The sequence below is a fragment of the Lucilia cuprina genome, chromosome 3, assembly GCF_022045245.1.
Source record: "Lucilia cuprina isolate Lc7/37 chromosome 3, ASM2204524v1, whole genome shotgun sequence".
Classification (NCBI taxonomy): Eukaryota; Metazoa; Arthropoda; class Insecta; order Diptera; family Calliphoridae; genus Lucilia; species Lucilia cuprina.
Window position 1 is genome coordinate 12,790,362 of NC_060951.1, and position 14,099 is coordinate 12,804,460.

At 32.4% G+C, this 14,099-nt stretch overlaps 1 protein-coding gene and 1 long non-coding RNA gene across 3 annotated transcripts; both read left to right on the forward strand.

Annotated features, from left to right (window-relative positions):
- The first annotated feature begins 5,996 nt into the window (after window positions 1-5,996).
- On the forward strand, window positions 5,997-9,728 carry LOC111681435 (integrator complex subunit 2). Of its 2 annotated transcripts, XM_046946460.1 has the most exons (4): window positions 5,997-6,094; window positions 6,128-6,937; window positions 7,023-7,270; window positions 7,329-9,728. In XM_046946460.1, exons 2-4 carry the CDS (start codon window positions 6,134-6,136, stop codon window positions 9,664-9,666), a joined length of 3,390 nt encoding a protein of 1,129 aa, XP_046802416.1. In that variant the 5' UTR covers window positions 5,997-6,094; window positions 6,128-6,133; the 3' UTR covers window positions 9,667-9,728. The 2 variants fall into 2 exon arrangements, with proteins under 2 accessions (XP_046802416.1, XP_023298974.2); XM_023443206.2 differs by having other exon boundaries at window positions 5,999-6,937.
- An 18-nt stretch (window positions 9,729-9,746) lies between these two features.
- On the forward strand, window positions 9,747-11,643 carry LOC124418831. The gene is made up of 3 exons (XR_006940249.1): window positions 9,747-10,141; window positions 11,391-11,464; window positions 11,516-11,643. It is a non-coding gene; the product is annotated as an uncharacterized LOC124418831 (long non-coding RNA).
- The last annotated feature ends 2,456 nt before the right edge of the window (window positions 11,644-14,099 follow it).

Genomic DNA, 14,099 nt, shown 5'->3' on the forward strand with positions numbered 1-14,099 from the left:
AAACGACAATAATTGAACTACTTGAAAAAGTGAAAAATTATGTATGTATACCAAAGGCCTGCGCCGACAAACATTAACGTCGGCGGCGGCTGACACTAAAAATATCGGCGGCGACTTAAAATGGACTCTAAGCCGGCTATGTTCTCAAATACGCTTAATTTTAAAATTTTCAAAGATTTTAAATAAAAACGGAATCAGAGAGACCTGTTATTTTATTGTTATAATTTATAACAATAAAAAGAGCAAGCACAAAAGTTGTGTGAGAAATTATGCAGTGATGGAAAAAATTAAAAAAAAAAAATTAATTTGATTAATTCTTAAAAAGGCTTAAGTCGGTTTTAGTGACATTTATTGGGCGGGCCTCTAAAGTTCAAAATATTATTATATTATCAAATAAAAGGTATTTGAAAGACCTATTATAGGTCAATTTTTGAATGGAAAAAATTAAAAAAATTAATTTGATTAATTCTTAAAAAGTCTTAAGTCGGTTTTAGTGACATTTTTCATATCACGTCGAAAATTTCACCACTTATAGAGAGTTCGATTGTAAATGAAATGACGTAAAATTTATTTATCAGACACGGCTACTTAATGGTGGACGGGCCTCTAAAATCCAAAATATTATTATATTATTATCAAATAAAGGGTATTTCAAAGATCTTTCCAATGATACATATGTAACATAATATACAAAAAGGACCCATTATAGGTCAATTTTGGGAAACATAATTTTTCAGGTTTATGTTGAATATAATGTTATTTGTATTTACTGTAAATACTTTGTATGATAATTTTTGTAGTAAACAGTTCGAATATTGTATTTTATGAATAGTATACTTTTCAAAAATTTTCACTTCAATAAAAACCTTTATAAATAACACATCAATATTCAACTGGTTATGGCCCAGGATAGTTTCGCTAAGGGCATAATATAATTTATGTAATAAATATAAAGAAATATTTGTGCAAATTTACAAAAATAAAGGATCTTAAAGAATAGCAAGAAGCCTAGAAGGGAATAGTAAAGATTTCAAGATGCCTAAAAAGTAAATGGTTTTTCACAAGACCCTTAGAAGGATATATTTGAAGATCAAGCCGCTTTGGTAAATTGGATTATCTGTAAATTTCGCAATATTTTCAAGTCGCCTAGAAAGGATAAATTGCAACTAATAAGGGAAAATAAAATTAAAGCTGGTGTTGTAAGAGCCGAAATGGATTCATGAATATTAAATAAAATTTTAAATATATAGATTAGTGTTATAATTATAATAGAATTTTTATATAGATAAGTGTTATAATCCAGAATTTTTGAAAGGGGCTAATAGTAAAAGGTAAGGGCTAATTATGGAAGAATTTAAAATTGAAAAATTGCGCGAAGCTGTGAATTGGTGTTCATGGAAGTTCCAGATGCGTATTATTTTAAAATCAATGGACCTTTACAAAATTGTTGATGGTTCCTACCGAAAGCCAGTTGTGCCAAATGGCGGTGGTGATGCAAATAATGCATTATATATTCAAAATCTACAAATCTGGGTGAAAGCTGATATCAAAGCTCAAAGGATTATTATAACCTCAATTTACCTCAACGTTATTATGAAATACTTGATGTGTTGTTGCAACAACAATTAAGCGATTAAGAATTAAGAAATTTAGGTGAACTGTTGACAGAAAATATGATTATTACAAAAATTTTAATGACGTTAACGTCAACCTATAATCATTTTGTAACTGCTTGGGAATCTACTGAAGAAAATAAAACGAATATTGCAAATTTAACTAATCGCCTCTTTTTAGAACAATCACGTTTGAATTGTGATCTGGAAATGAAATCAAACAAAAACATGTGCAATTTTATTAGAAATAATAAAGTTAAAGCTATTGGTCATAGCAACTTATTCGTATTGGAATTAAAAGTAATAATTAATCAATGTAATTATACTAGAAACATAAGTACTGATTTAAGTATATGGCATCAAAGGTTCGTTCATTAAAACCCAAAACATGTCAAAGAGGTATTAAACTTACAAAATATTAAATACAAAGACAGTGATAATAAAATATGTGTTTTGGTAAACAACATAAATTACCATATACTTCAAGTAAAAATAATTCAAAAGCTTCTGGTGAAATAAATAATTCAGTCAGTCGCTTGTGGTCCAATGGAGGAACTTTCAATTGGAAAATCAAAAAAAAAATTATTGCTAAAAATTATTTTTCCAAATTTAAGTGGGTTTAATTTCTACAACAAAAGAAAAATGTTAAACATTTTTTTAAACATGATGAAAAATCAAAATGTCAAAATTAGCATCTTTAGATCCGATAAAAGTACAGAATTTATAAACAAACACATGGATCTGTTGTTTAAAAATTACGGTATACAACATCAGAAAACTGTATTTTACACCCCGGAACAGAATGGAGATGCTGAAAAAGAAATGCGGACAATTGTAGAAATAGCAAGATGCTCTTTACAAAGTAATCATTTGAATATGTTTTTATGGGCATGGAAGCACTACATCATGTTGTATATGTATTAAATAGAACTGGTCCAAGATCAATTAAGAATAAATCTCCATTTGAAATTTGGTTTAACAAAATACCTAAAGTTGAACATTTAAAAGTCTTTGGTACTCAAGTTTATGCACATATTCCAAAACAAATACGAAAAAAATGGGATTTGATTTAAACGTTAAAGGATATCGTAAATATTTTGAAAGTAAAAATAAAATAGAAATATATAGAGTCGTAATTTTTTGTGATGAACTTGAAGTAGTTATTAATAATAACAACAGTGATGACAATCACAGCATTTGTCATTACAAGATTTTTGAAGAAGCATGTCAACCTTTTGAAACTGAAGTATGTATGTGACAATTTAAATGCTGAACAAGAGGGAGAAGAAATTAATCATGAAAACCGTCAAGAAATTGTAAGTTTTGAACTAATAATATAAATGTACAAGTAGACGAATGTATTTAAGATATAGAAAATGTCCAAGAAGTTGTTTCAATTTCATCTTAGTATGAAAATCCAAGCGTTCAACAAGTACATAAATTTTAAAAATGAAAGTGCTAATACCAGAAAAACAAATACAAAATATAATTTGAGGCCCAATGCAAAAGAAACTTTTAGTCATGTGGTAAAGTATAAGACTGTTCGTATTATGCTAGCAGTAGCAGTATCTGAAGGAATGTAGGTAATATAATTTGATATAAAAACTGCTTTCCTGTACGGTGATTTAAATGAGGAAATTTATATGAGTCAACCCCCTGGATTTATTAAAGAACCTCAAAAGGTTTGCTTATTGAAGAAAAGTCTTTGTGGATTAAAGCAAGCTCCAAGATCTTTTAATAAAAAAATTTGTTAAATTCTAGACAAATTTAATTTAAAAACAAGTAAGAGTTTTATATTCGACTGTGCCGAATCTTATATTTTCTGTACGAATTTTATTACAAAAAATCAAAAAATACCAATTGCAAAACGGTAAGGGTTTTCACTCAATCTAGACTCTTCATACTTAATTTCATATTTCTAGGTTAAATATGATAGAAATTTCAAAAAGAACCTTATGAAGAATGAAAAAGTACCAAAAAGTCCCCTTGTATGTGTTCAGTCTTAATCCGGACTTTACATACTTAATTTCATGTTTCTAGGTTTAATATTATAAAAAATTCAAAAAGTACCTTTTGTAGATCGAAAGAGTACCAAAAAGTCCCTTTTTGTAGGTTCTTACTAGTCAAGGCCCTACGTGCTAAATTTCATGTTTTTAGGTTCAATATTATAGAAAATTCAAAAAGTACCTTTTGTAGAACGAAAAATACAAAAAATACCCTTTTTCATGTCCCTTGGTTCAATATTATTGAATATTCCAAATGTACCTTTTCAAATTCTCACCTAATTCAGACTCTATATATTTAATATTTCTAGGTTCAATAGTATTACGTGGTTCACACTGGGAAACTTTTGTTGAGAAACTTTTGATTTTGTGTGTGAGAGAAAGAGATGGTTGATATTTCTTTCTCTCACACACAAAATCCAAATCACAAGTTTCTCAGTGTGAACCAGGTCTATCAAAAATTTAAAAAGTACGTTTTGAAAAACGAAAAAATACCAAAATGTTTCTTCTAACTTAAGCCATGCTCCACATATGTACATAATTTTATGTTTCTAGTTAATAACAACACACTAGTGCTGCTCTCGCTCTGCTACTCCCGCTATGACTTCGTTACCAAAATGACATAACTCATTGATAACCAGACCATTCATATAATTTCAGCACTGTTCGAACTTAGTGATGACCAGAAATTTGCAAAACCATTAGCTATTTGCTGGGGGTGTGAGAAACCCACTTCATCAATAACAAGTAAGAGTGCTATATTCGGCTGTGCCAAATCTTATATTTGAACATATTATTGCCGGTCCACACTAGGAAACTTTCGTAGAGAAACTTTTTCTTAATTCTCTTTTGAAGTTTCCTATATGTCCACACATAGAAACTTTTGTTTCAGAAACTACGAATGAGAAGAATAACAAAACAAAAAAAGTTTCCGAGTACGAGAAACTCCGTACCGCGAGAGAGATGAATGATATTCTTTCTCTTTCTCTCTCACGCAAAATCAAAAGTTTTGCAAAAAAAGTTTTCTAGTGTGGACGGGCAGTTAGTTTTATAAATTTTTCCCGACTACATAAATATTACACCAAAAGCAAAATAAAATGAACAACAACAACAACGCTAAACGAAATAAAAAACAAAATACACAAGACAATTAAACCAATAGACATCTAAACATACATAACAAAAAACAAAAAAAAATACGAACGAAAATCACAGAAACAAAATACACAACTCAATGACGCCAACAGCATCCAAAAATACAAAACTATATACACAGCTGAAAAACCAAATACATCTTCACACGTGTACATCTTTTTCTAATATACAGTGTTGTTGTTGCTTATTTAACAAAGCATGAACAAAATATGACATTTTTTGATGAAATATTCAGAGGTTGGCTCAGATTTTTGCTCATATCTTCGTTATTTACCGACCGATTTTGCTGATTTTAACTAGCAATCTTCTCGAAAGCATGTCTATTAGAATTATTGAAAATCTCGCCGATATCTGGGGTCCTCTAAAAACTGATTTCAACAGACAGATGGACTATCTATAAGGATCCAGAATATATATACTTTATAGGGTCGGAAAAGTGACATCTCTGTATACTTTGTGGTTGCAACCACCTAGACCTGGTTCACACTGGGAAACTTTTCTTGAGAAACTTTTAATTTTGTGAGTGAGAGAAAGAGATGGTTGATATTTGTTTCTCTTTCTCTCACACACAAAAATCAAAAGTTTCCCAAAAAAAGTTTCCTAGTGTGAACCAGGTCCTATACGAAATATATTTGTTTTCATTGTTTTTGGTTGGCAACGCAAACATATCACGATGGAATAACAAAGTGAAGTCAATTCTACAAAAACAACAAAAGTTATATCTTACAACAAGTAAATTTAAATATGTGTACATCTTTTTGTACATTTTCTACAAATACATTGTATTATAATATATTAGAAAATTTTGTTTTAAATGTGTGTATGTAATACTGTGTATGTAATCAATTAAAATTGGGAAAGAATCCTTTTTTATATCTTGTAAAAAATACACATAATTTTATGTAATTTTATATTTTTATAAAGTTTTACAAAAATAATTTAAAAATACACTTGTTTCATTGCGCGAAAAATATGTATGTATTTTATTGCAGCTTTCAAGAAAAATATTTTTGATATACATACATGAAAATTTAACGTAAATTTAATACATAATGTATCCTGAAAATAAAATTAATACCTATAATAAATATAAAAATATTTTTTTTTTGTGCTTTGGCAACTCTAAATTGTACAACTTGACAGTTGTATACAACTTTCATTAAAAAATATCTCGATCAGCTGTTGAATTGACTTCACCTTATAAGTGCACCCTGCTAAACATATGTTAGCTCAATTTTGTTTGACAGAAGTTGTTTGATTTTCATAATTTTACTTTTACATTTATTCAACTGTTGCTAAAGGAAAATAATTGAAAGAAAATACATACATAAAAATACATACATAAAAATAAAGTACATAAAAATGCAAGATGTGACCGCAAGAGTATTTGCGGCAATGCAAAATCTTGATATAACAGCATTGAGCACTTATCCGCAAAATGAAATTCGACCTGTACTGCCAGCTTTAGTGCGTATGAGCCTATTGTCACCACTCGACAACACAAAATCGTCGATGGAATCTCGCAAACAAATATTAGCCGTTCTTATAGGCATTGAAGTGGTAAACAGTATAGTGTCATATTTACAAGTCAATTATCATGAGCTCGAGCAAGAGCTGAAGAAGGAATTACAGGCCCGGCAAAAATCCATGTACTATGATGGACAACAATCAGAGTTTGGATTACAAACAGGCATAGCTTTGGGATTCGAAAGAGCCGATGTGACACGTAAAGTGCGTGTTGTTTTATCGGAAATATTTAACGTTCAATGGCAGTTGTCCGAACAGAAGACTCCCGTTCAATCTGAAATATTAGACGATGGTATATATTTGGAAGAAGTCGTTGATATTTTGTGCATTGCTTTAGCTGAGCTACCATCATTATTAAATATACTAGAGCTGACTGATACTCTGGTTCAAGTACCAAATGGTCATCGAATTATATGCGCATTAGTGGCAAATTTCCCTGATTGTTATCGTGATGTCGTTACCCATGTAATAATCAACTGTGACGAAGAGTCAAATGAAGGAAAACAAAAACTTGTGCTCTTAATGGCATTAAGCGAAATAAATCCTTCGCAAGCGTTATCAACCAGAGCAATATGTGTGGAGATATTGAAAGTACCTTCTTTTATGCTTAAACTTTGTCTTAAATATCCACAGGATTTGGTAAGTATTATGTGGTAATGGTCTTTATAATTACTGTTTTGCTAAGTTATACTTTTATGTTCCCATCCTTTATTTTGATTTGCAGATATCGTTTTTAACAGGCATGTTGCTAGGAAATGATCAAAATGTGCGTACATGGTTTGCCGAATTTGTTCATTCCAGTCAAAAACGTAAAGGAGATGCATTAATTCTGGTTAGAGCCGAATTATTGCAACAACTGCTGAACATCGTAAATAATTCAACTAATCAAAATAGTGACATTGAAGACTATACCGTCCAAGGGGCTGTATTGATGCGATTATATTGTGCATTGCGTGGAATTGCTGGCTTGAAGTAAGATGTGTTTTTTATTTATTCAAATAATTTTTTTTGTAACTCTGTTTTTTTTAAGGTTTAATGATGACGAAATTAGTGCATTGGCACAGCTAGTTTCGAGTAAACCGCGACCAACTCAATCAGGCATGAGATTTGTTTCACTAGCACTTTGTATGTTGATAGCCTGTCCGTCATTGGTTTCTACTGCAGCTCTTGAAAACAAGGCTGTCGAATGGCTACAATGGCTGATTAAAGAGGATGTATTCTTTGGCAAGAGATCTGATGCTAGCACATCCCTTGGTGAGATGCTTTTGTTGTTAGCCATTCACTTTCATGGGAATCAAATATCAGCCATAGGGGAGCTTGTCTGTTCGACCTTGGCCATGAAAATACCCATACGTCCGAACAGTACAAATCGTATAAAACAAGTTTTCACACAAGATCTTTTCACGGAGCAAGTAGTAGCATCACATGCAGTGCGTGTGCCGGTCACACCGAAATTGAATGCTAATATACCTGGTTACTTGCCGGTACATTGCATACATCAGCTTCTAAAATCAAGGGCCTTTTTAAAACATAAGGTGCCTATAAAATCTTGGATTTATAAACAGATATGTAACTCGGTTCGGCCATTGCACCCAGTTATGCCTGCCCTAATCGAAGTATATGTAAACACCTTGATTGTACCAAATCCTCAGGGCAAAGTTAATGTCGATCATATGCACAAGTCGTTTTCTGAAATGGAGATTCTTCACATATTTAGATCTAATTACAACGGTACAAATGTATTGGGTGACATATCATCGACTCCTAATTTTAATGTCTTCTCCCAGTATGGTGGTTTAGGTGGTAATATATCTTCAGCAGACAGTGATGAATTGTCTAAATATCAGGTACAGTGTCCCTTAACTGCTCAGCTTTTAATACTATACTATTTGGTATTGTATGAAGACACGCGTATTTCCAATTTGTCGAACGCTGTACTGAGTGGAAGGAAAGTCAAAGAATACACAAACAATTTTCTTTCAGAATTACCAATGAAATATTTACTTCAAAAGGCCCAACATTATCATAATGAATATGTGGGTATTTTTCATCCCCTATTGCGTTTGATTGTATCGAATTATCCACACCTGAGTATGGTGGATGATTGGCTCGAAGAACACTGCAGCTCAGGAATTTGTCGTAACCGTAATATAAATGTGCCTAAAAATTCGGTGGAACAAATTCAAGAATGTCTTAAAAGAATTGATTTCCAAAAACTAGATACGAAGCCCGGAAAAGCAATACCAGTACTAAAGGCATTGCTTAAGATGCCGCCTGAAGATATTGCTCGAAATGCAGATCTAATAGTAGAAAACTTACCGAAAGTATTCCAGCGTAAGGTACCACGCTCAATTAAAAATTTATATTTAGATATTTGGCTTCGTTTAAATGGTGTGTTGCCGATAAGTTTCTGGCAAAAGTCACTTACTTCGATTATGGCATCAGAAGATTACATAAATCGCTGTTCTTTTGTTGTGGAAAATATGCTGGATCCATTGCAGGTTCTGCGATGCAGTAGAGAAATATTTCATTGCCCTCATACTCTCATAATATTGTTGCGTATTCTCCAAGGAAGTTTGGCTGCATCAAAAGCTCATCTAAGCATACAAATGCAATCAAAACAAATAATCGATAAAAATGGACAAGTACAGTGTGACACTGATAGGGAAGAACTTAAGACCGCTTTAATAGCTTCACAAGAGAGCGCTGCAGTTCATATACTGCTGGAAGTTCTAGCTGATATGAATGCGAATGGAGATACACGTGTCTCTTCGTTTGAACTGCGCGAAGCTCAAGGTATTATATGCTCATTTATTCATCAAGCATTCATTTCTGAACCATCTTTGGCAAAGCTTGTACACTTTCAAACATACCCTCGTGAGGTGATACCCATGATGGTTAAGGGAGTTCCTTCTATGCATATCTGTATAGATTTTCTACACGAATTCCTTAGCATGCCGGAAATGGATAAACAGATCTTTACAATTGACTTGACATCTCATTTAGTTTTAAAATATGCCATTCCGAAAAGTTTAAGTGTCTCGAAATTCTGCGTCAACACTATTCAATCAGCACTATCTCTACTCTCTACAGAGGCCAAATGTAAATATCTTTGTAATATTTTACCGTCTCTTATACGTTTTGCCGAAGCTTTTCCCATTCTAACAGACGATTGCATCAATATTTTAATGTTAACGGGTCGCAGTCTATATTCACAGTCAACGCTTGGCATTAATTCGACCCATATGCAGTTGACGGCCAATTCTAGGCACAAATGTTTCAAGGAAGCACCCCGCTATATAGCAATGATCGAAAAGGCGTTCGAAATGTTGATTACGAAAATAATAAATAAGGTCGAATTATATTAGTAAAATAAGTATAAATATATATGTATGTACATGTATTTTAATAAAGTTATTTTTATTTTATACAAAAATGGCAGGAAGCACTTATTCTCATATCAAGTATCTCTAAAGGAAATTTCATATCAAAATTCGTATGAAAATTCTCATACAAAATTTGAAAACAACAACAAATTCTTTTATATTTATAATCAATTGGTAGAAAATTTAAAATTTAAGATTTGTATCTCTTTAAAATTTACAACAATCTACATCATTACAATAACATAATAGAGAATAAAATAAAATTAAACCACAAACCCGAGTCCAGGGTGCCAGCTTCCTAGATATAATAGTTGGTTGACCCATCGACTTTATGCAAATGATCTTACAGCTGCTCGGCTTCAATGATCTTGCAGCTGCTGCCAACGTACATCAAGCAAAGAGCAAATTTTGTCAACTATCAACTATTCGAAGACCCAAGTATTTTCCATGATGCTAGGTGAGACAAGCATAATAAATAATTATTTGAAAAATGGGTCTTAAGCAACACTTTTCACGGAACAAATAGTTTTTAGTGATATTTTTGGAAAAAAAGAATAAACGCCAATATAGAGCATTTTGAGAGGATAAAAGATATAATTGTTTCGTCGGTTGCGCCTACTTTCGAGTAGGCGGGGTTTAAAGTTTATTACATTTTTGTCAATATCTCATAAACTATTTTGTTAACAATAAAAATTACATCAAATTTATGGTATTAAAAATACCTTTCCAATGATATATAACATAGACATAACAAAAAAAATGTCTACATAATTCTATTATAAAATTCTATATGTTAATACCCAATGAATTAAGCATTTATTTAAGGTATAAACCAAATGAAAGAGATATTTGATTTCAAAAATCATTTATTTAAATAGCAGGCCTATGGCCGGGGGCAAGCATTTTCTCCTCTATGGTATATCCATAGAGAAAATTTTGCAGGAAGGTCATAGACAAAAAATGGGGACTAAACACTAAATTGGTAAACTGGTTCCATGAAGCGGTTATTAAACATATTCTCTATCTCCGAAAACTCTGCATCGGAGAAAATAGCACCCCAAGAATCCTCTCAGTATATACGGACTGAGCCATAAAAAAAACATAAAAAGAGTAAAATTTGTGCCGAAAGCTATACTAGTCTAGAAATGCCGGACATTGTTAAACAGGATGGCAAGACATAAAAAAATCGTGCTCAAATGGGTACGGAGATACGGGGATTTGATTGGCAACTGTATCGCTAATTAATTAGCAAAAATAGGAGTTTTAATGCCCGATAGGGACATAGGCAATTTTTGTGGTATACCGCTAAATCTTTCAAAAATCTAATAGATGAAAAGCTCTTTGAACTCTCTCAGACAAGATGGTGTAATAAAATAACTTGTATCAACACCAAGAAGATATGGCGAAGTTTGGACTGTACGTCATATCTTCTGCAACTAAACCGTTCTTGCATCAGCAATCTTGTCGCTGTCACCACGGGACATCTCATTTGGCAGAAGTTGTCAAGACGAGGAAGAATCCATCGAACACCAATGCATTGACCAAGGCACTTATTACTCACAAGGATAAACTTTCTATCTCCTCTACTACAATCTCAATTCTTCATTACTCTCAGTATTTTATTCTAAACTTACTCTTAACCTCTCTTATGGTTAAATCCTAAAACTATTCCGTTCTTTCTTTTTCTATCTCTATTATCTTTACAGGTATCATAAATGAACCAACAGTACCTAAGTGTAGGTCTTTGCATTAGTTTGGACTAGTTCTAGTCCTTTGGGGAGTAAGTTTAATTGCAAAATATGTTAAAACAAAGGTTAATATTTAAATACAGTCAGGGCTGAGGACGATGTGATGGGCCACAAAATTTGCAACAGATAAAATGTTTGAAAAATTCGCCCTCTGCTTTTTTACTTTAAAAAGCATACAAATTTTTATAGGACAAAAAACGACAAATCTGGCAACACAATTCGCTAGTGTACCAACTAATAGTTGCAACACTTTTCTACCTGGTAAACTGGTTTCGAAACCGCTGCATTCAATGAGAAAATAGCTAAATTATCGTCACTGGGCGGTAGAGATTTTCGCGAGGCAGAGATCCTCGCCGATTCGGCTTAAAGCCTAGCCGCCGAACACAATGTTAAAGTCGCAGCCGCTGAAAATTGTTCAACTTAATACGGCTTACAAATTTCATTTCTTGAACTTTGCGTTATGTTGGACCCAAGTGCTTTAAAGATTTATCGTCTTATGCAAAAACGATTATTAAGTTAACATTGGTTGTTAAAACCTGTTTTTATATGGAAAATGTGTGCAGTAAACCATTGTTAACTTTAATAATCGTTTTTGCATAAGGCCATTAATTTTTGTTGTTATTTTACATATCTGACCACATTTTTGTAATTTTAGTAAATGTGGCCAACAAATAAATAATATTTCGATGAAAATTTCCTAATATTGCAATATTTTCATTTGAGTAAATATTATCTGAAATAAGTTAAATTTCTTTCTACATTTCCTAAGACCTGATTAACACTAGTGCCGGTCCACACTAGGAAACTTTCGTAGAGAAACTTTTTCTTAATTCTCTTTTGAAGTTTCCTAAATGTCCACACATAGAAACTTTTGTTTCAGAGACTACGTGTGAATTGCATTGATTTGTTGGACCTGGTTCACACTGAGAAACTTTTGTTGAGAGAAAGAGATGGTTGATATTTCATTCTCTCACACACAAAAATCAAAAGTTTCCCAAAAAAGTTTTCTAGTGTGAACCAGGTCTTGTTGTACGAATGAAAAGAATAACAAAACAAAACAAGTTTCCGACAACGGGAAACTCCGTACCACGAGATAGGTGAATGATATTCTTTCTTTTTCACGCAAAATCAAAAGTTTTCCAAAAATAGTTTCCTAGTGTGGACCGGCAGTTAAAGACCTATGGAATTTTTAATAACTGCTACATTTTCATCCAACTTTAAAAAGAAAAGAAAAGTCGGCAACAGCAGTTTCAAATTCGACTTGTTTGTTTTTTGAATCATTTAAAAAAACAAAGAGACTGTAAAATTTTTCATCTTTATTTTTTTTTTTTTTGGGTTTTGATTAGGATGGCGGTGCATCAAGCACTCATATTGCCAGGTTATTACACGTTTGTCCAGAGAAAACCCCACCAACCGACCTATACCTTCATATAGGAAGTTGGAGCATCCGGACTTGATTTCATCAAAAGTATTAATGGTCTCCACCAGTATATATTTGAGTTTAAATGGTCTCCACCAGATTATATCGTGAGTCTTTTATGGTCTCCACCAGGTTATATCGTGAGTATTTTATGGTCTCCACCAGTTAAAAACGTTTGAGTATTCTATGGTCTCCACCAATAAAACATAACCTCACTTGAGGTAATACGAAAGCACGAGGTTAATGTAGACAACATATAACTTTGAACAGTTATATGAAGTAATACATTACACCAGTGCGAGCGAGACGCAAAACTGTCGAAAGCCAGGCAACAAACACAAGCCTGAACGCGTTTAAGAAATAATCGCGATGACGCGAGAGTTGTTCCCCAACTCAGACCTGAATTACGACTGTCCTTATTTTCTTTTATTTTTTGATATGTAGTTTGACATTGTGACTGCACTTGAAGGTGAATTGGCTGTCAGGAAAAAGTGTCAGAAAAAAATTAAAAAAAAATCAAAGCGAATTTTTCTAAAATATATACAAAATAAAAAGTTTGACATTAACAAAATGAAAACAAAGAGTAACTTTTACAAAATGTGAACATAGTTGGACATTTATTCTACACCAGGGCGAAAAATGAACATTTTAGACCTGGTCCACACTAGGAAACTTTTTCTTAATTCTCTTTTTAAGTTTCCTTAATGTCCACACATAGAAACTTTTGTTTCAGAAACTACGTATTAATTGCATTGATTTGTTGTTGTACGAATGAGAAGAATAACAAAACAAAACATGTTTCCGAGTACGAGAAACTCCGTACCGCGAAAGAGATAATGATAATCTTTCTCTTTCTCTCTCACGCAAAATCAAAAGTTTCCCAAAAAAAGTTTCCTAGTGTTGACCGGCAGGTAGCAAAAAACGATCAGCTGTTTTTTATTAAATTTAATACATCTTAGTTAAGACGATCCTATTCGTACTATTCTACACAAAATTTTGACAGATCCTACTACTTGTGTGATGGTGTGAAGCCGGCTTTAAGTCCATACCAGGAAACTTTTGATTTTGCGTGGAGAGAAAAAATATCATACATCTTTCTCGTGATACGGAATTTCTCATACTCAGAAATTTGTTTTTTTTTTGTTATTCTTTTTATTCGTACAAAAAAAATCAATGCAATCCAAAGTTTTTATGTGTAGACAAACATTTTTCCATTTCAGAGGTAGTCTTGGTTTTTTTCTTATTGA